Raw genomic sequence first — 20767 nt, 5'->3', positions numbered from 1 at the left:
CGAGTTGCGGAGTGCCTCTATCGCCGTTTGCGCGTACTGTCGTGGCGGCACTGTTAAATGTCGTGGCACTGTCACAACAGTTTGAGTCTTTTACACAGCAGACAAAGAGATAATTAAGATAATATTTACTACAAAATAAGATTGTATGTTTTATTTTAGACAGAAAATTAGTAGTTATTTTTTTATTATCCTGAGCTGTATGAGAAAAGTTATTAACAATAGAAATGCTAGTTCTACATAGATATGTGCTATACTGTGTTCCCACTACACTGGGTTCATAAATGCCCATACAAAAACCTCTCTGCCCCTGGCAACAGGCTGGCCTCAACCTCCATCACTTTCACTCTCTACAACCTCCCTTGCTCTTCTCACATTTGGTCATAGTAGTTATGAAATTGTTTTCCTGCAAAGGAAAACTTGATACATTCATATCTCTGCTCCACAGTAACCTGAGTTCTGTGGCCAACAGTGCTGACAGGTGACACTCAACTTCATGGAAAAAGTTGAGTCCAAACATATACATGAATAAGATGAAAAATACAAGTTTCTTACCAGTTTTGCTTCTGAGATAGTATTGAGAAAAAATAAGAGTTCAGTATACAGTCCAGTAAAAAGTTAATAGTGACAGAGTTAATCAAGTGAAAGGTAAATGAAACAGTAAACTCTATTTTTTTTTAATTATTGTGGTTACAGTTCTATGTAGTTGGAAAGTTCAGTTAGTTGTGATGTCTTCATAGCACTTTTGGCAAGATGATGCCACTAAACTCCATAGCTGCTGTGATATCTTTCCGTACTATATTTTTTAGAAGAAATTTTGCAAAAGGGGTTGAGTCACTAATTTACGGTGACTTGGGAGATGATAACTCACAGGTTCAAATATCTTGTGACTTACGTATTCTCAGCAAACATGGTAGCTTACATAAATGAATTTCTGAACCACTGCTACAGCATTAAGTTCAGTTAATAAAATGTCCTTACAGCAAGTCTTTGAAGCAACAGGGATCATTTTACAAAATGGTAGTTGATGCTTCCTTTGTGTAGCATAGCAAATGACAGCCATTTTGGCCTTTTGAGACTATTACCCCTGTAATCTTGGAGACTAGGACTTAACAATTGAATGAGCTCCTAATTCTGGATGGAGTGTCCATAATGGCAGTGGCTGCATCACCTACAATGGCAGCGTTATGTGGGATCAGGTGCAATGTCCTTCTTCACCAGTCCATGCTGAAGACCCCCTGCTGGCTGCTACTGCTGTCCTGTATCTTGACCATAAACAGTGGAAAGCTCCCACCTCTGACAGCCTTCTGTTTGTTTCTGTCACAGAGGACACACTCCCACGCCTTTTCTCCCTTTCTGTTGCCCCCAACATATTCTCATTGGTCCCCATTCTTGCTGCTTTGTTATGACAGTAATTTTATCATTGTGTGGTTCAGAATAGTACAAAAATTTAGTGGTTATTTTCGCTGTCTAAAATAAAATGTTAAAATATTATTTAGCAATTAACATAATAATATAAGAGTTTACCTGGTATAAGAAACGATAGCCTCTCAAGTTTTCTGCCAGTGACAGATGTGTGGCAGAACCACTACAAAAGTGAATTACATACATTCACACAATGCACCTGGAACACCTCAAAATGTTGCTTTTGGTATTGCCTGTAAGAGTCTCAAGCCCCTGTGTTTCTTGGAATGGCACAAATGACAATGGACATGGTAGTAGGGACACTAAAGCTTGTATCTCCTAAGACTGTTGGTGACTGCATTATTCCAAACTTTTTTATTGGCTCTCCTGTTTGTTTAGTTGTTACTGAAGTAGTTGATGGTGTTGGTGTTGTCCATGCTGAAGTTATTGCTGGTCTATTTCAGTTCTTATTGCTTGTGTCTTCTCTGTGGAAGGGAATACATTGTACCTTATGAAAGAATTATGGCTTATTAACAGGAACCATGGACCTTGCCATTGGTGGGGAGGCTTGCGTGCCTCAGCGATACAGATGGCCGTACCATAGGTTCAACCACAACGGAGGGGTATCTGTTGAGAGGCCAGACAAATGTGTGGTTCCTGAAGAGGGGCAGCAGCCTTTTCAGTAGTTGCAGGGGCAACAGTCTGGATGATTGACTGATCTGGCCTTGCACCACCAACCAAAACGGCCTTGCTGTGCTGGTACTGCGAACGGCTGAAAGCAAGGGGAAACTACAGCCGTAATTTTTCCCGAGGGCATGCAGCTTTACTGTATGGTTAAATGATGATGGCGTCCTCTTGGGTAAAATATTCCGGAGGTAAAACAGTCCCCCATTCGGATCTCTGGGCGGGGACTACTCAAGAGGATGTCGTTATCAGGAGAAAGAAAACTGGCGTTCTACGGATCGGAGCATGGAATGTCAGATCCCTTAATCGGGCAGGTAGGTTAGAAAATTTAAAAAGGGAAATGGATAGGTTGAAGTTAGATATAGTGGGAATTAGTGAAGTTCGGTGGCAGGAGGAACAAGACTTTTGGTCAGGTGAATACAGGGTTATAAATACTAAATCAAATAGGGGTAATGCAGGAGTAGATTTAATAATGAATAAAAAAATAGGAGTTCGGGTAAGCTACTACAAACAACATAGTGAACGCATTATTGTGGCCAAGATAGACACGAAGCCCATGCCTACAACAATTGTACAAGTTTATATGCCAACTAGCTCTGCAGATGATGAAGAAATTGATGAAATGTATGATGAGATAAAAGAAATTATTCAGGTAATGAAGGGAGACGAAAATTTAATACTCATGGGTGACTGGAATTCGAGAGTAGGAAAAGGGAGAGAAGGAAACATAGTGGGTGAATACAGATTGGGGGAGAGAAATGAAAGAGGAAGCCATCTGGTAGAATTTTGCACAGAGCATAACTTAATCATAGCTAACACTTGGTTCAAGAATCATAAAAGAAGGCTGTATACATGGAAGAATCCTGGAGATACTAGAAGGTATCAGATAGATTATATAATGGTAAGACAGAGATTTAGGAACCGGGTTTTAAATTGTAAGACATTTCCAGGGGCAGATGTCGACTGTGACCACAATCTACTGGTTATGAACTGTAGATTAAAACTGATGAAACTGCAAAAAGGTGGGAATTTAAGGAGATGGGACCTGGATAAACTGACTAAACCAGAGGTTGTACAGAGTTTCAGGGAGAGCATAATGGAACAATTGACAGGAATGGGGGAAAGAAATACAGTAGAAGAAGAATGGGTAGCTTTGAGGAATGAAGTAGTGAAGGCAGCAGAGGATCAAGTAGGTAAAAAGACGAGTGCTAGTAGAAATCCTTAGGTAACAGAAGAAATATTGAATTTAATTGATGAAAGGAGAAAATATAAAAATGCAGTAAATGAAGCAGGCAAAAAGGAATACAAACGTCTCAAAAATGAGATCAACAGGAAGTGCAAAATGGCTAAGCAGGGATGGCTAGAGGACAAATGTAAGGATGTAGAGGCTTATCTCACTAGGGGTAAGATAGATACTGTCTACAGGAAAATTAAAGAGACCTTTGGAGAAAAGAGAGCCACTTGTATGAATATCAAGAGCTCAGATGGAAACCCAGTTCTAAGCAAAGAAGGGAAAGCAGAAAGGTGGAAGGAGAATATAGAGGGTCTATACAAGGGCGATGTACTTGAGGACAATATTATGGAAATGGAAGAGGATGTAGATGAAGATGAAATGGGAGATACGATACTGTGTGAAGAGTTTGACAGAACACTGAAAGACCTGAGTCAAAACAAGGCCCCGGGAGTAGACAACATTCCATTGGAACTACTGACGGCCTTGGGAGAGCCAGTCCTGACAAAACTCTACCATCTGGTGAGCAAGATGTATGAGACAGGCGAAATACCCTCAGACTTAAAGAAGAATATAATAATTCCAATCCCAAAGAAAGCAGGTGTTGACAGATGTGAAAATTACCAAACTATCAGTTTAATAAGTCACAACTGCAAAATACTAACGCGAATTCTTTACAGACGAATGGAAAAACTGGTAGACGCTGACCTCGGCAAAGATCAGTTTGGATTCCGCAGAAATGTTGGAGCACGTGAGGCAATACTGACCCCACTACTTATCTTAGAAAATAGATTAAGGAAAGGCAAACCTACATTTCTAGCATTTGTAGACTTAGAGAAAGCTTTTGACAATGTTGACTGGAATACTCTCTTTCAAATTCTAAAGGTGGCAGGGGTAAAATACAGGGAGCGAAAGGCTATTTACAATTTGTACAGAAAGTAGATGGCAGTTATAAGAGTCGAGGGGCATGAAAGGGAAGCAGTGGTTGGGAAAGGAGTGAGATGGGGTTGTAGCCCACGTTGAGGTTCGCCGATGACATTGTAATTCTGTCAGAGACAGCAAAGGGCTTGGAAGAGTAGCTGAACGGAATGGACAGTGTCTTGAAAGGGGGATATAAGATGAACATCAACAAAAGCTAAATGAGGATAATGGAATGTAGTCGAATTAAGTCGGGTGATGCTGAGGGAATTAGATTAGAAAATGAGACACTTAAAGTAGTAAAGGAGTTTTGCTATTTGGGGAGCAAAATAACTGATGATGGTCGAAGTAGAGAGGATATAAAATGTAGAATGGCAATGGCAAGGAAAGCGTTTCTGAAGAAGAGAAATTTCTTAACATCGAGTATAGATTTAAGTGTCAGGAAGTCGTTTATGAAAGTATTTGTATGGAGTGTAGCCATGTATGGAAGTGAAACATGGACGGTAAATAGTTTGGACAAGATGAGAATAGAAGCTTTCGAAATGTGGTGCTACAGAAGAATTCTGAAGATTAGATGGGTAGACCACATAACTAATGAGGAGGTATTGAATAGAATTGGGGAGAAGAGGAGTTTGTGTCACAACTTGACTAGAAGAAGGGATCGGTTGGTAGGACATGTTCTGAGGCATCAAGGGATCACAAATTTAGCATTGGAGGGCAGCGTGGCGTGTAAAAATCGTAGAGGGAGACCAAGAGATGAATACACTAAGCAAATTCAGAAGGATGTAGGTTTGTAGGTTGCAGTAAGTACTGGGAGATGAAGAGGCTTGCACAGGATAGAGTAGCATGGAGAGCTGCATCAAACCAGTCTCAGGACTGAAGACAACAACAACAACAACAACAACAACAACAGGAAACTTGAAACATATACCAGAATAATTGTCAGTTTGTCAGGACATTACATGAATAATGTAGACCTGAGTTCAAAATTTTTTGAACCTCAATTATTTGCATAGAACAGATGACAGAAATGTACTGAACTTCATTTCAGGTAAGGGAACCTTTAATGGACCACCAATCGTTGAAATACCTGTATCAATGTGCATGTAGAAGAACATTGCATTGGCCTAAATAAAGATATTATGTTTTGTGGCTTGGGTACCAAGGAGAACTTTCAGGGCTGTAGAACTAGCCAATAATGTGTTGCTCAATTGAAATTTTGGTATCCCCACCAGGAGACAAATGTATGGACACAGATGAACTGCAGTGGGTTCTGTGGTAGAGTAGTGCAGAAGCTATCATGGACGTCATGTGTGGAGTGTCAAATGGGCAGAACTGCTGACTCAGGTGTTTACTTGCCAGGGACGATAGGTTGGGCCAGTGAGTTCCTATGGAGTGATCGACTAACACTGACCTGACTTCCACATTGCAACATGCTCTTGTTTCCACATGTTATTTGTTTGGTAATTCATGCTGGTTGCATTTTGTGCTTTTCTCCTTGTGTCTCTACATGGTGTTTGGACTCCCTGTTCCCCCATAGATCAACTTGCACATTGCGTTTATCCTCTTCTGCGGTCCAGCTTCCAGGCACCCGGGTTGAGTGCCCACAGTTGGCTAGATTAGTGACATTTGTGCTGATGGCTATGTTTTGCAACATTGTCGTGCCTGTGCAGATACAAGAGAAACAATTATGTTGAAGTATGGTTTTTCACTGTATTAAGTGTTGCAAGTATTAATTCTAGATTTGCATAAGGCATTTGGTTCTATAAATCATACAGTACTTTTATCCAAATTAGCGGTATAATAGCAGTATCACTAAAATTCATAAGTTACCTCTGAGATGGGAGACAGTATGCTAAACTATATTATAAGAATGGAAGTAAGAATGCCCCACAGTAAAATCAGTATACAAGACTCTCAACTTTGGAGTTCCTAGGGAAGTATTCTTAGATCATAAAACTCAAAGCTAGTGAACTATGCTGCTGATACAGCATTTATTATCCTCAGCCGCAAGGAGCAGATAGCATTCCAAAACAATAAAGACAACTTTGAACTAATCATGGAACATCTGATCATGAATAAACTTATACTGAATAAGGCAAAGACTGTTGTGATAAAGTTGGTCCTCAATTGCAACCAGTCTCAAGTGTATATAAATACTGAATCACTGTCTACAGTTGAAACATCCAATAAACATAAATTTTTAGACATTGTTATTGATGAGTGTCTTACATGAAAAGAGTCTGTCAGCTACATCTGTAAAGAGACTAGCTGAAATATTTGGTTACTAAAACACCTGAAAAAATATATAAATCCTCCTATTATTAAACAAATGCTCTATGGATTAATCCCTTCTCATTTACAACACGAGACTGAAATTTGGGGTAGAGCACCCACAGTCTACATGGATAAAATACTCAGGCTTCAGAAGATACTAGTTATGGTTATTACTACTGTAAGCAAACACTAGTCATGTTGGGACTATATTAAGTATAATTCATTGACTATACAATAAAGGTATATGCTTATGACAATTATATTTGTAAAAGAGAATGATGCAATAAGCATAATGAATAGAGATTTTATTAATGCAATACATGAACAAGGTGTATTCAAATAACTTAGGGGAATGCAGCTGGGTGACGACATTCTATACACTGGGAGAAACTAAGGTCTCATAAGGTGTTGTTATTATGATACTGAGTAAGAAAAGTGCTACAAATGAAAGTCCACTTGCATTTTATAATAGGTTGCCAAATAATGTAAAGCAGCTCTGTGGAAATTTCTTTAAGAGCAAGTTGAAACAGCTGTTAATTAAAAGACTTTTATATCCACTCAGACATTTCTGAACTCCATTATCAGTAGTATTACTTTTGAATGTTGCAGTGTATTAGTGGCATTGAATGTTTATATAATGGCATCTAATGTGCTTCTATTTTAGCTTATGTATTTCTTATATGTACGACGTGATATCATCATTGTAAGTGTGCAGTAATTACAATGTTCAAGGCTGTAAAGGTATCATAGACAAATAAAGGTTAATAATAATAATAATAATAATAATATCATTTCTTATGTTATAAAAATCCTACACTGGTGCTTTTCTATGTTAATAATCATGCATAATAATATTGTATTGTATGGAACTGAGGACCTAGAAATGATGGAGAGGCTTCGTCCCTGCCATAGCCCACAGTGGTACACAATCCCACAACAGGTTACAGCAGTCCACTCACCCCACCGCCGCCCCACACCGAACCAAGGGTTATTGTGCGGTTCAGCCCCCAGTGGACACCTCCCCTCCCCCAGGAACATATCACACCAGACGTGTGTAACCCCAATGTTTGCATGGTAGAATAATGATGGTGTATGCGTACGTGGAGAAAGTGTTTGTGAAGCAATCGCTGACATAGTGTAACTGAGGCAGAATAAGTGGAACCAGCCCACATTTGCCAAGGCAGATGGAAAACCGTCTTAAAAACCATCCACAGACTTGCTGGCACACCGGACCTCGACACTAATCCATTGCATGGATTTGTGCCGGGGACCGGCATGCCTCCTACCTGGAAAGCAGTGCGTTAGACCGCACAGCTAACCGAGTGGGCATGCATAATAGTACATACCTGTAGCTATATTTGGGTATTTCAGACACATCATATTGTCATATGCTTATTCCTTAATACTATCTATGATGAGTTTCCATTGTGTTGATTTCTTTTGATTTGAAAAGTGTACTTGTAATACTGCATCTATGTTTATGTAACTTATTGTCTGTTCAGGATAAGCAATGCCCCAGTTGCAGATATTTTAATTATTTGGGCAAAACGTGAAGACGGCAAGCTACGAGGATTCATTGTGGAAAGGAATGGAGCTAAAGGATTGGCAACACCCAAAATAGAAGGCAAATTCTCACTTCGGGCATCTGCTACAGGAATGATTTTCTTAGATGAAGTTGAAGTTCCAGAGGAAAACGTTCTTCCTGGTGTGACCAGTTTCAAAGTAAGCTTGAATTTTGTTTTTGTCATGTGTCACCATAACTCACTACCATGATCCCTAATCTTATACCAGAACATACTGAATATGGGCAGAGTAATTCAGTCAAGAATTGCAATGTGTGAGACTGACAACTACGTTGCGACACCAACCAAGAGCAGTATTTAATTCTTTGTTAAATGAGAATTGTGTGCTGGTAGGAACAAGTGACGGCAAAGTGTCATGTTTTGTGTATGCATTAACTCAGAACAGCAAGAAAAATTTCTTTATTCTAGTAGAAGCATCTTTAGGCAACAGATTCAAAAGTTACTTTATTTTCTACAATTTTCTTCTTTATTATGCCTGTAATGTCTAGAACTTCCTTTAGATTCCATAGATGAGTGTATTTTAATTCCCTTAGCTGAAGTTTTACCCAGCAAAGCAATCCAATTATCTGGCCAGGGTGCTGGTGCCCCTGTGTTCATGCCCTATAAGCAAGGAGGGGAGGTAGTAATGGTGTACCTTCCAGTACTGTTACAAGAGGAGTGGTGTCACACGCTAAATGTCTATACTCACATCTAAATGAAGTACCCATTTAGAATAAGACCAGAATTGGGACACATAGTATATCTCACCTTGGCTGCTCACAGTGGGCAGCAGTAAGAAGGGCAATATCTGGAAAACTATCTTCCCCTGTGACATCGCTATTTTCTACGTGTGTATCTGTTGATTCTTTGCTGCTGTTTCACTGAAGGATGACAATGCTGACTTTTTGTTTGAATCTGTGCTGAGTGATTTTATTTATATTTTCAGTTCCTTGGCCATCAAAGTGTGTCTCCTCCACTCATCATCACACACTTTTTTGGCATGATACGTTTAATTTCAAGTCTTCTAAGGACACAGCAGTAAAAGATAATGTCACAGCCCCATAAGCAAAGTGACATTGTGGTCTAGTGGTTAGCATTTGTGGCTAGTAATGCCAAGGTCCTGTGTTTGATTCCCAGTGACCATCTCAAATTTTTCGTAGGTGGAAAGGTTTGGAAGGAAACCCACTTAGCCTTGTAATGCCAACTATAACCAGAAAAATTGATGCATAAATCACCAAAGTAGTGTTACATCAAAAGGTATGCACCAAGCTAGATGACAAACAACATTTATTTATTAGCAGCAGAAGCATGAGCTGTTAAGTTTTTCAGGTTAGAGAGTAAGATGTGTGATGTATCATGATTATCTTTGCAAGATTTCATAATAGTTCTGTAGGATTTAGGTCTAGATGGCATGACAGCAGTAAGAAGGGACATTTTTTGCAAGAGTTTACCAATTGAATAAAGAGAAAGTGTTTGTTGCTCCATAATTAATGTGAAAGTTTGGTTTTCTTTGTCTCTACAGATTTGTAGTTTTTTTGCCATTTCTACATGATAGTCTGAAGTTTTCCTGTTGTAGTCACAGAGGAAATGTGAACAAAAAATAAAACTCTGCAGTCACAACAATGAAACGCTCTCTGGCACTGTTGTCCGATGACACTGTTCACACATTGCCACTTTGCAATATTTTTCACAGTGTAGTATGTATGGATCCATGGCTCATCTAAGTAAACCATTGGTCACTTTATGCTAATGCTTCATTTTATAAATTTTTTTTAAAAGTCTGATATCATAGGCTTTTTTGCCAGTATGTTCATGACTCATTCATTCTAGCAACTTCTAAAATCAAATCCCATAGATGGAACAGTTTTTCTTAGAGCTTCTTTTCTAGTAGGGAAGGCTAATTCAGTGAAACAACAGCTGTGAAATTTCTGCAAAGATTGTATTTCCTTCCATGGCCATAATATTGCAGCAATTTATTTAGATCACCAATGAAATATTTATTGTATGCATTTCTCTAATTCTGTTTTGGGGCACATACTTGATGTCCTACTCCACTTGGCATCATATCCCTCCTTCTGTAATTTGCACACCATTCCCTAACTGAATGCATCTTTTATCACCTTCTGTGTCAGCACTATCACACTTTCCTCGTTTTCATTGCCTGTAATATTAACGATGTTAATAGCAAGTAGTCATGGCTTTCCACAAAGGTATTTTCTGCAGTCCCTTTTTGTGCTCACACTCTGAGATGGACTGGAACGTTACTGTAACAAGTCACATCGCCAAGTAGTTCCCATTACAGCCAGGTAACTGATTCACCTTGCCGAGTAATACAGAGTGCTTATTGTAATTGTTGAATTCATCAGTCTGAAGACTGACTTGTTTTCCTGTATAAAATTTTTACTACCTGCATAACTACTGCACCCTACATCAATTTAAACCTACCTACTGTATTTAACATTGATTTCCTCCTGCAATTTTTACCCCTGACACGTTCCTCTAGGCCAAATTAAACTATTCTTTGATGCCTCAGGATGTGTCTAATCAATCTCTTTCTTCTGTTAGGCAAGTTTTGATGTTAAGCTCTTTGATGTCTAATTCCATTCAGTACCTCCTTGTTACTTATCCAATCTATACATTTAATCTTCAGGATTTTTCTGTAGCACCAAATAAGCTTATATTCTCTTTACCATTTATTTTCTTCATTTCACTTCTACATGACACCACACTCCAAATGAATACATTCATAAAAGGCTCCCTAACACTTAAATTTGTATTTGTTGTTAACATCATCTTGCTTTTCAGGAAAGTTTTTCTTGCTATTGCCAGTCTCTGTGTGTGTTCGATATTCACTCTATATGTTCTAAATATTCTTGTCAGTTTTATATTTTCTTTTGAAATATGATGTAACAACTGAACTCTAAAACATACACTATAATCTAATCATCAGATGAACATGTTAACTGTTGCAGAGGATTGGTTTTCATGATCTCGCTAATATCCAAAAGCCACTCATTGTGAGAATGCAATTGCAGCAGTGCTAGACAGGGAGCAGTGCTGTTGGTTTTGTGCCATTTTATTTTGAGACTACAGCTTGCTGTAGTTTGACAGAAAGCATGGCAAATAGATGGATCAGGCTGAATGCCTTCTGTTTTTGTCCAAAGTTTTTTGTACATTTGGGTACAAAAATCTTCAGTAATTATCAAATTTATGTGTGCTTCAGAGGAATTAGAAATTCAGAGAAGAAGAAAGTTGCTTAAAATCTACTGCTGTCTTTTGAATGCATGGAAATAAAATATTCAAATTCATAATAGTGATTATGTATAAAACTATTTTTGTGTTTTAGCAGAATATAAGCAGAGTTTAGTTTCTGAGAGGATGAAACGTGCAAGGGTATACTCTGCAATGGTTTTAAGATAACGACTGAATTTGATGTACCATAAACTGGGTTAAATTATGCAACCTGGGTTACTTTACACACTTCCCATTAAGTTCTGTGGGGTGCCGCCCATGGCCTGTTTTGGAAATTCTGAGTAAAATGGCTGCTTAGATAAGACATAGTGAACTTTACTGGATTGAAAAATCATGACAGTGTTGTTCATACATCATGATGCAGGATGATAAATGCAGTTAATTGGATGTGAGTATCTTTACGTATTTTTACATTGCTTAGAAGCTGTCATTGCCATGTCATAGTTATGTGGAACAGTAGGTGAAACACTTTTTTAGTGGAGACATTTTACTAGCAAGCTGAAAACAAGCAAAGGTGTGTGACTTTTGCTTGGGTGGGGGTAACTTTACGACGACTGCAAACAAAAGCAGAAAATAAGGATACTGAGGAAATTATTGGACTAGTGCTATCTTATGATGAGATTCAAGTTAAGTTCGTGAAGATGACAGGTGACTCAACATAGACATTTGTATGGCCTGATGTTGGAGATATCTCCAAAATCAATAACTAGGGGCTACTTGATGAACCTGTGGTATTACAAAGATGATCTTTGTAGTTTAAAGATCACCTGCAATCTTTTATGTATGTATCCAGTCATTATTGAAGTGAAATCAAGGTTAGTAGTGCCTCATCCTGCTATAGAAATACTATAAAAGTGAAGGTGAGAAACTCGTGCTCCAGACACAGCAGAAACATTATTTTCAATTTACATAATAAAAACTTAAAATTTAAATGACTTGCCATATTGCATTTATCCTTGTAATAGGTTCCAACAAGTCAATAAAGCTATGAAAAGTGTCATGCCACTTCAGATTTCTGTTTTCTTTTCATTTAAAATTTCCAGACATGTGTAAAGTTATCCATTATAAGGCAATACTGCCAAATATCTTGCAAAGTACACTGAAGAGCCAAAAAACTGGTACACCTGCCTAATATTGTGTAGGGCCTCCGCAAGCATGCAGAAGTGCCACAACATGATGTGGCATGAACTCGACTAATGTCAGAAGTAGTGCTGGAGGGAACTGACACCATGAATGCTTCAGGGCTGTCCATAAATCCATAAGAGTATGAGAGGGTGGAATCTCTTCTGCACAGCACGTTGCAAGGCATCCCAGATATGCTCAATAATGTTCATGTCTGGGGAGTTTGATGGCCAGTGGAAGTGTTTAAAGTCAAAAGAATGTTCCTGGAGCCACTCTATAGCAATTCTGGATGTATGGGGTGTCGAATTGACCTGCTGGAATTGCCCAAATCTGTTGGAATGCACAGTGGACATGAATAATGGATACAGGTGATCAGACAGGATGCTTATGTATGTGTCACCTATCACAGTCATCTCTAGACATATCAAGGGCCCCATAGTACTCCCAACTGCACACGCGCCACACTATTACAGAACCTCCACCAGCTTGAACAGTCCTCAGCTGAAATGAAGGGTCCATGAATTAATGAGGTTGTCTCCATACCCTTACACATCCATCTGCTTGTTTCCAGTCATCAACAGTCCAATGTCGGTGTTGATGATCACAGGTGAGGTGTAAAGCTTCATGTCGTGCAGTCATTAAGGGTACACGAGTGGGCCTTCGGCTCCAAAAGACTATGTTGATGATGTTTCATTGAATGGTTCACACACTAACACTTATTGATGGCCCAGCATTGAAATCTGCAGCAATTTGTGGAAGGGTTGCACTTCTGTCACGCTGCACTATTCTCTTCAGTTGTCGTTGGTCCCGTTCTTGCAGGTCTTTTTCCAGCTGCTGCGATGTCAGAGATTTGAAGTTTTACTGGATTCCTGATATTCACCGTACACTCGTGAAATGGTCATATGGGAAAATCCCCACTTCATCGCTACCTCGGAGATGCTATGTCCCATCCCTTGTGCACCGACTATAACACCACGTGCAAACTCACTTAAATATTGATAACCTGCTATTGTAGCAGCAGTAACCAATCTAACAACTGCACCAGACACTTGTTGTCTTATATAGGCATTGCCGACTGCAGCGCCATATTCTGCCTGTTTACATATCTCTGCATTTGAATATGCATGTACTCTTTGAATGGAGTAACTTTACACACAATGTTGTTAAAACATGTCATAAACATGATTTCCATTCATTTTGAGGCTACAATTGCCCTTAAGAACCTGAATGATGTACAGGAACCCATTTATATCAATTGTATAACCAACCACCTCCCCCTTTGAACCATAGTCCTTGCCGTTGGTGGGGAGGCTTGCGTGCCTCAGCGATACAGATAGCCGTACCGTAGGTGCAACCACAACGGAGGGGTATCTGTTGAGAGGCCAGACAAATGTATGGTTCCTGAAGAAAGGCAGCAGCCTGATCTGGCCTTGTAACACTAACCAAAACAGCCTCGCTGTGCTGGTACTGCGAACGGTTCAACACTAACTACTGTAATTAATGTAGCTAACAGTTGAACAGTTGTGTTTCACAGTTCTTTACTGTCACTGTCCACAACCCCCAACATTACATAAACCTAACCACACAGTTCTTGCAGAAGAATAGGGTATGTGTGACACTATTTCTCAAATAACTTGAACAGACATTGTCATTGCCTTAACACATGGCCTATTTGTGTTACACTAATTCCACTGTTAAATTTGATGCATTGTTGTTACTTGAAGCAGTACATAATTTCCCTCTGAAAATTGGCCGTGGACGGACTGTCTCAAGACCAAAAATAGGGCCTTTATAAATCCTCACAGTAAATAGGCACTGAGACTACACTTTTTTGATGTTTTAAGTTACAGAAATTACAATTAAAACATAACTCATTCAATTATATGAATAGATCGAAAAATTCCTCCTTTTTAACAGTTCTCTCTACCACAAAGATTAGGCCAAATTATTTGTTCAAATAATGAAATTAGCAGATCTAGTTATGCAAACAATGCTTTTGACCAATCTGGTAATTATTTTGGAATTAAATAAGGGCTGGCTTTGCTAACATGTTTTCGAATAGAGCCAAGTAAATACTTAAAGGATTCTAGTAGTTCTTCTTCCAAATGTTTATAATTATTACAGATTTTATTTTTGTTTATAAGTAAACAATAGAATTTAAGTTCTGAAACAATTACTGATTTCACTCCATAACAAAAGATATTAACTAGGAATGGTCAAAATAAATTATGAAATTAATTACATACACAAAGCTACGCACCAAATTAGACCTGGTGCAGGGAATAGCCTTGATAGGGACAGGGAATGTGATGCAGGTGGTGACCTGATAAAGATAGCTACTCAAACTGATGGCATCAATCTGCATTTCATGCAACTGTTTCAGCATCATGATCAGCCTCATCTTAATGCAGCTGTTAAGCACGTTAACACTGGGCTGGAGAGGGCACTGATGGCAGAGGGCATGGGTCACATTGCAGTGGTGCCAGTTGAGTTTATCAGTAGATCGGGTTTCACTAGGCATGGCCTGCACTTCAACAGGTTTGGGAAGGGGATACTGGCAAAGCTTATAGGTGACGTGTAGTGGGTGGTGGTAGGACACTCTTGGAAAAATTCCTGTAGTAGTTGGTGTTAGAGCTGCACCGTTTTTGAATGAAGTCAGCTGATGGATATACCTGCTTAAAGGAAGTCCCTCTAAGGGCTCACCTTCAGAGGATGTCATGTTTCCAAGTAGAGAAGGAGTTAGCATATTTCATCAGAATATTAAAGCTATTAGAGATAAAGTTAGTGAACTGCTTATAGATGTTGACTATGAAATTATTCGTATATCGGAGCACCACTTAAATAACTTGACGATTCAGAGGCTTCCTTTACCAGGATACAGGTTAGCTGGCTGTTTTTCAAGGATTTCATTGTGGGGTGGGAGAATGGCCATGTATGTAAAAAACAGTATTCCTTTTGAGTCCATAGAGGTATGTATCGTGGCACTGCACTGAACAGATATTTGAATGTTGTGCAGTTGCAGTTGAATTTAGTGAAACTAAATTTTTAATTGTTTTTGTTTATAGGTCCCCTAATTTTGACTTCAGAGCATTTCTGCCCAAGCTAGAGGGGGTTCTTGTTCACTTTATAGGAAGTACGAGAAATTAGTTGTGTGTGGTGACTTCAGTATAAATTTTGTACATGATAGTGCAAGAAAAATGATGTTGGTAGATCTCCTAAATTCATATGATCTGATACAGACTGTGTTTTTCCAACTAGGGTGCAGGGGAACAGTAGCACAGCCATAAACAACATTTTTATTCATTCTTCATTACTAGATGGGCATTCTGTTAGTAAAAGGGTCAATGCCCTTTCAGACCATGATGCACCAATTTTAACACTAAAAGGATTTTGTACTCAAACAAATGTCACATATAATTACAAACTATGCAGGAAAGTTAATCCAAAAGCCAGCCGGAGTGGCCGAGCGGTTCTAGGCACTACAGTCTGGAACCGTGCGACCGCTACGGCCACAGGTTCGAATCCTGCCTCGGGGATGGATGTGTGTGTTGTCCTTAGGTTAGTTAGGATTGAGTAGTTCTACGTTCTAGGGGACTGATGGCCTCTGAAGTTAAGTCCCATAGCGCTCAGAGCCATTTGAACCATTTAATCCAAAAGCAATTGAGAATTTTGTAAACCTTGTCGAGGAACAAGAGAGGTAGGATGTTTATAGTGCTGGTAACATAGATGACAAATATAATGCTTTCCTTAACACATTTCTGATGCTCTTTGAGAGCTGCTTTCCATTAGAATGTCCTAAATAGGGTTGTTGTGGTCTTCAGTCCTGAGACTGGTTTGATGAAGCTCTCCATGCTACTCTATCCTGTGCAAGCTTCTTCACCTTCCAGTACCTACTGCAGCCTACATCCTTCTGAATCTGCTTAGTGTATTCATCTCTTGGTCTCCCTCTACGATTTTTACCCTCCACGCTGCCCTCCAATACTAAATTGGTTATCCCTCGATCTCTCAGAACATGTCCTACCAACCGATCCCTTCTTCTAGTCAAGTTGTGCCACAAGTACCTCTTCTCCCCAATTCTATTCAATACCTCCTCATTAGTTATGTGATCTACCCATCTAATCTTCAGCATTCTTCTGTAGCACCACATTTCGAAAGCTTCTATTCTCTTCTTGTCTAAACTATTTATCGTCCACGTTTCACTTCCATACATGGCTACACTCCATACAAATGCTTTCAGAAATGACATCCTGACATTTATATCTATACTCGATGTTAACAAATCTTTCTTCTTCAGAAACGATTTCCTTGCCATCGCCATTCTACATTTTATATCCTCTCTACTTCGACCATCATCAATTATTTTGCTCCCCAAATAGCAAAACTCCTTTACTACTTTAGGTGTCTCATTTCCTTATCTAATTCCCTCAACATCACCCAACTTAATTCCACTACATTCCATTATCCTCGTTTTGCTTTTGTTGATCTTCATCTTATACCCTCCTTTCAAGACACTGTCCATTCCGTTCAACTGCTCTTACAAGTCCTTTGCTGTCTCTGACAGAATTACAATGTCATCGGCAAACCTCAAAGTTTTTATTTCTTCTCCATGGATTTTAATACCTACTCCGAACATTTCTTTTGTTTCCTTTATTGCTTGCTCAATATACAGATTGAATGACATCGGGGATAAGCTACAACCCTGTCTCACTCCCTTCCCAACCACTGCTTCCCTTTCATACCCCTCGACTCTTATAACTGCCATCTGCTTTCCATACAAATTGTAAATAGCCTTTCACTCCCTGTATTTTACCCCTGACACCTTCAGAATTTGAAAGAGAGTATTCCAATCAACATTGTCAAAAGCTTTCTCTGAGTCTACAAATGCTAGAAACATAGGTTTGCCTTTCCTTAATCTTTCTTCTAAGATAAGTCGTAGGGTCAGTATATCCTCACGTGTTCCAACATTTCTACGGAATCCAAACTTATCTTCACCGAGGTCGGCTTCTATCAGTTTTTCCATTCGTCTGTAAAGAATTCGCGTTAGTATTTTGCAGCTGTGACTTATTAAACTGATAGTTCAGTAATTTTCACATCTGTCAACACCTGCTTTCTTTGGGATTGGAATTATTATATTCTTCTTTAAGTCTGAGGGTATTTCGCCTGTCTCATACAACTTGCTCACCAGATGGTAGAATTTTGTCAGGGCTGGCTCTCCCAAGGCTGTCAGTAGTTCTAATGGAATGTTGTCGACTCCCGGGGCCTTGTTTCGACTCAGGTCTTTCAGTGCTCTGTCAAACACTTCACGCAGTATCATATCTCCCATTTCATCTTCATCTACCTCCTCTTCCACTTCCATAAAACTGTCCTCAAGAACATCGCCCCTGTATAGACCCTCTAAATATTCCTTCCACCTTTCTGCTTTCCCTTCTTTGCTTAGAACTGGGTTTCCATCTGAGCTCTTGATATTCATGCAAGTGGTTCTCTTTTCTCCAAAGGTCTCTTTAATTTTCTTGTAGGCAGTATCTATCTTATCTCTCATGAGATAAGCCTCTACATCCTTACATTTGTCCTCTAGCCATCCGTGCTTAGCCATTTTGCACTTCCTGTCGATCTCATTTTTGAGACGTTTGTATACCTTTTTGCCTGCTTCACTCACTGCATTTTTGTATTTTCTGCTTTCATCAATTAAATTCAGTGTCTCCTCTGTTACCCAAGGATTTCTGCTAGCCCTCATCTTTTTACCTACTTGATCCTCTGCTACCTTCACTATTTCATTCCTCAAAGCCACCCATTCTTCTTCTACTGTATTTCTTTCCCCCATTCCCGTCAGTTGTTCCCTTATGCTCTCCCTGAAACTCTGTACAACCTCTGGTTCTTTCAGTTTTAATCTACAGTTCATAACCAATAGATTGTGGTCAGAGTCCACATCTGCCCCTGGAAATGTCTTAAAATTTAAAACCTGGTTCCTAAATCTCTGTCTTACCATTATATAATCTATCTGAAACCTATCAGTATCTCCAGGCTGCTTACATGTATACAACCTTCTTTTATGGATCTTGAACCAAGTGTTAGCTATGGTTAAGTTGTGCTCTGTGCAAAATTCTACCAGGCGGCTTCCACGTTCATTTCTTACCCCCAATCCATATTCACCTACTACGTTTCCTTCTCTTCCTTTTCCTACTATCGAATTCGTCACCCATGACTATTAAATTTTCATCTCCCTTTACTATCTGAATAATTTCTTTTATCTCATCATACAGTTCTTCAATTTCTTCGTCATCTGCAGAGCTAGTTGGCGTATAGACTTGTAGTACTGTCGTAGGCACGGGCTTTGTGTCTATCTTGGCCACAATAATGCGTTCACTATGTTGTCTGTAGCAGCTTATCCGAACTCCTATTTTTTTACTCACTATTAAACCTACTCCTGCATTTCTCCTATTTGATTTTGTATTTATAACCCTGTATTCACCTGACAGAAAGTCTTGTTCCTCCTGCCACCGAACTTCACTAATTGCCACTATATCTAACTTTAACCTATCAATTTCCCTTTTTAAATTTTCTAACCTACCTGCCCGATTAAGGGATCTGCCATTCCACACTCCGATCCATAGTATGCCAGCATTCATTCTCCTGATAATGACGTCCTCTTCAGTAGTCCCTGCCCGGAGATCCGAATGGGGGACTATTTTACCTTCGGAATATTTTACCCAAGAGGACGCCTTCATCATTTAATCACACAGTAAAGCTGCATACCCTTGGGAAAAATTACGGCTGTAATTTCTCCTTGCTTTCAGCCGTTCACAGTACCAGAACAGCAAGGTCATTTTGGTTAGTGTTACAAGGCCAGATCAGTCAATCATCCAGACTGTTGCCCCTGCAACTACTGACAAGGCTGCTGCCCCTCTTCAGGAACCACAGATTTGTCTGGCCTCTCGACAGATACCCCTCCGTTGTCTGTATCGCTGAGGCACGCAAGCCTCCCCACTTGGGAGGTCCATGGTTCATGGGGGGGGGGGGGGGGGGGGGGGTGCTAAATAGGGTACTAGCAGTAAACGCCAGCCTGGGTGGCTAACTAGTGGGGTAAGGATATATATTATGTAGAACAAAGCGGGAATTATATCAAAACATTAGAAGTGGTCACAATCAAGCTACAGTAGTGCATTGCAAACAGTACTTCAAGGTGCTTAAAAATGTTATTAGGAAGACAAAGAGTACATGGCATGCAAATACAATAGCTCATTCACAGGATAAAATTAAAACCATATGGTCAGTTGTGAAGTAAGTGTCCGGTCAGCAGCACAAGGTTGGCAATATAAAGTCAGTTTCTGTTACTTGTATATCAGATATATGTACAGTATTTAACAATCATTTTCTGAGCATTGCTGGTGAATTAAATAAAAATTTAGTTTCTACAGGAAATCATATAACAATCTTAGCAAATGCCTTTCCGAGATTGATGTCTGAAGTATTTCTCAGTGATACAGACAAGGGGGAGATTGAGTGAATAATTAAATCACTGAAGACTACAGACTCTCATGGATATGATGGAGTGCCTAGCAGAATATTAAAGTACTTTGGTGCACATGTTAGCCCTGTATTTAGCCATATTTCTAATTTTTCGTTTAGGAATGGTCAGTTTCCTGAATGATTAAAGTACTCAGTAGGAAAGTCGCTTTATAAAAAGGAAGAAAGGGATAATGTAGACAATTTTCGACCTATTTCTATGCCATCAATGTTTGCTAAAGTCATTGAAAATGCTCTGTATGTAAGGATAATTGATAATTTTATATCACACATTTTGATATCAAATGTACAGTTCGGCTTTAGAAGTCATTTAACAACTCAAAATGCTATATTCTCTTTTCTCTGTGAGGTACTTGATGTGTTAAACAAAAGGTTTCAAGTACTAGGCATATTTTTGATTTAACCAAGGTGTTTGACTGTGTTGGTCACAAAATGTTGCTGCAGAAATTGGACCATTATGGAATGTGGGTAATAGCTCACAATTGGTTCACTTCTTACTTTAGCAACAGACAGCAGAAGGTCATTATTCACAGTGTTGAGAATAGTGGTGATGTGTAGTCTGAGTGGGGTACGGTCAAATGGGAGGTGCCACAGGGATCAGTGTTGGGGCCACTCCTATTCCTTATTTATATAAATGCAATGCCCTCTTGTATGTCAGGTAACTCTAAAATATTTCTGTTTGCTGATGACACTAGCTTGGTAGTAAAGGATGTTATGTGCAACATTGGCTCAGTTTCAAATAGTGCAGTTCATGACATAAGTTCATGGCTTGTAGAAAATAAACTAATTCTAAATC

General features: G+C 39.3%; 1 protein-coding gene across 1 annotated transcript in view; it reads left to right on the top strand.

Annotated features, from left to right (window-relative positions):
* Nucleotides 1-1184: 1184 nt before the first annotated feature.
* LOC124722263 (glutaryl-CoA dehydrogenase, mitochondrial-like) overlaps nucleotides 1185-20767 on the top strand; it is a 53763-nt gene continuing 34180 nt past the window's right edge. Inside the window, exons 1-2 of the mRNA XM_047247451.1 lie at nucleotides 1185-1306; nucleotides 8014-8233. Coding sequence (XP_047103407.1) covers nucleotides 1185-1306; nucleotides 8014-8233 — 342 coding nt within the window. The remainder of the gene's footprint in view (nucleotides 1307-8013; nucleotides 8234-20767) is intronic.

This window comes from Schistocerca piceifrons, chromosome X (assembly GCF_021461385.2).
Source record: "Schistocerca piceifrons isolate TAMUIC-IGC-003096 chromosome X, iqSchPice1.1, whole genome shotgun sequence".
In the NCBI taxonomy this organism is placed as follows: Eukaryota; Metazoa; Arthropoda; class Insecta; order Orthoptera; family Acrididae; genus Schistocerca; species Schistocerca piceifrons.
This window is presented reverse-complemented; position numbering and strand designations above follow the sequence as displayed.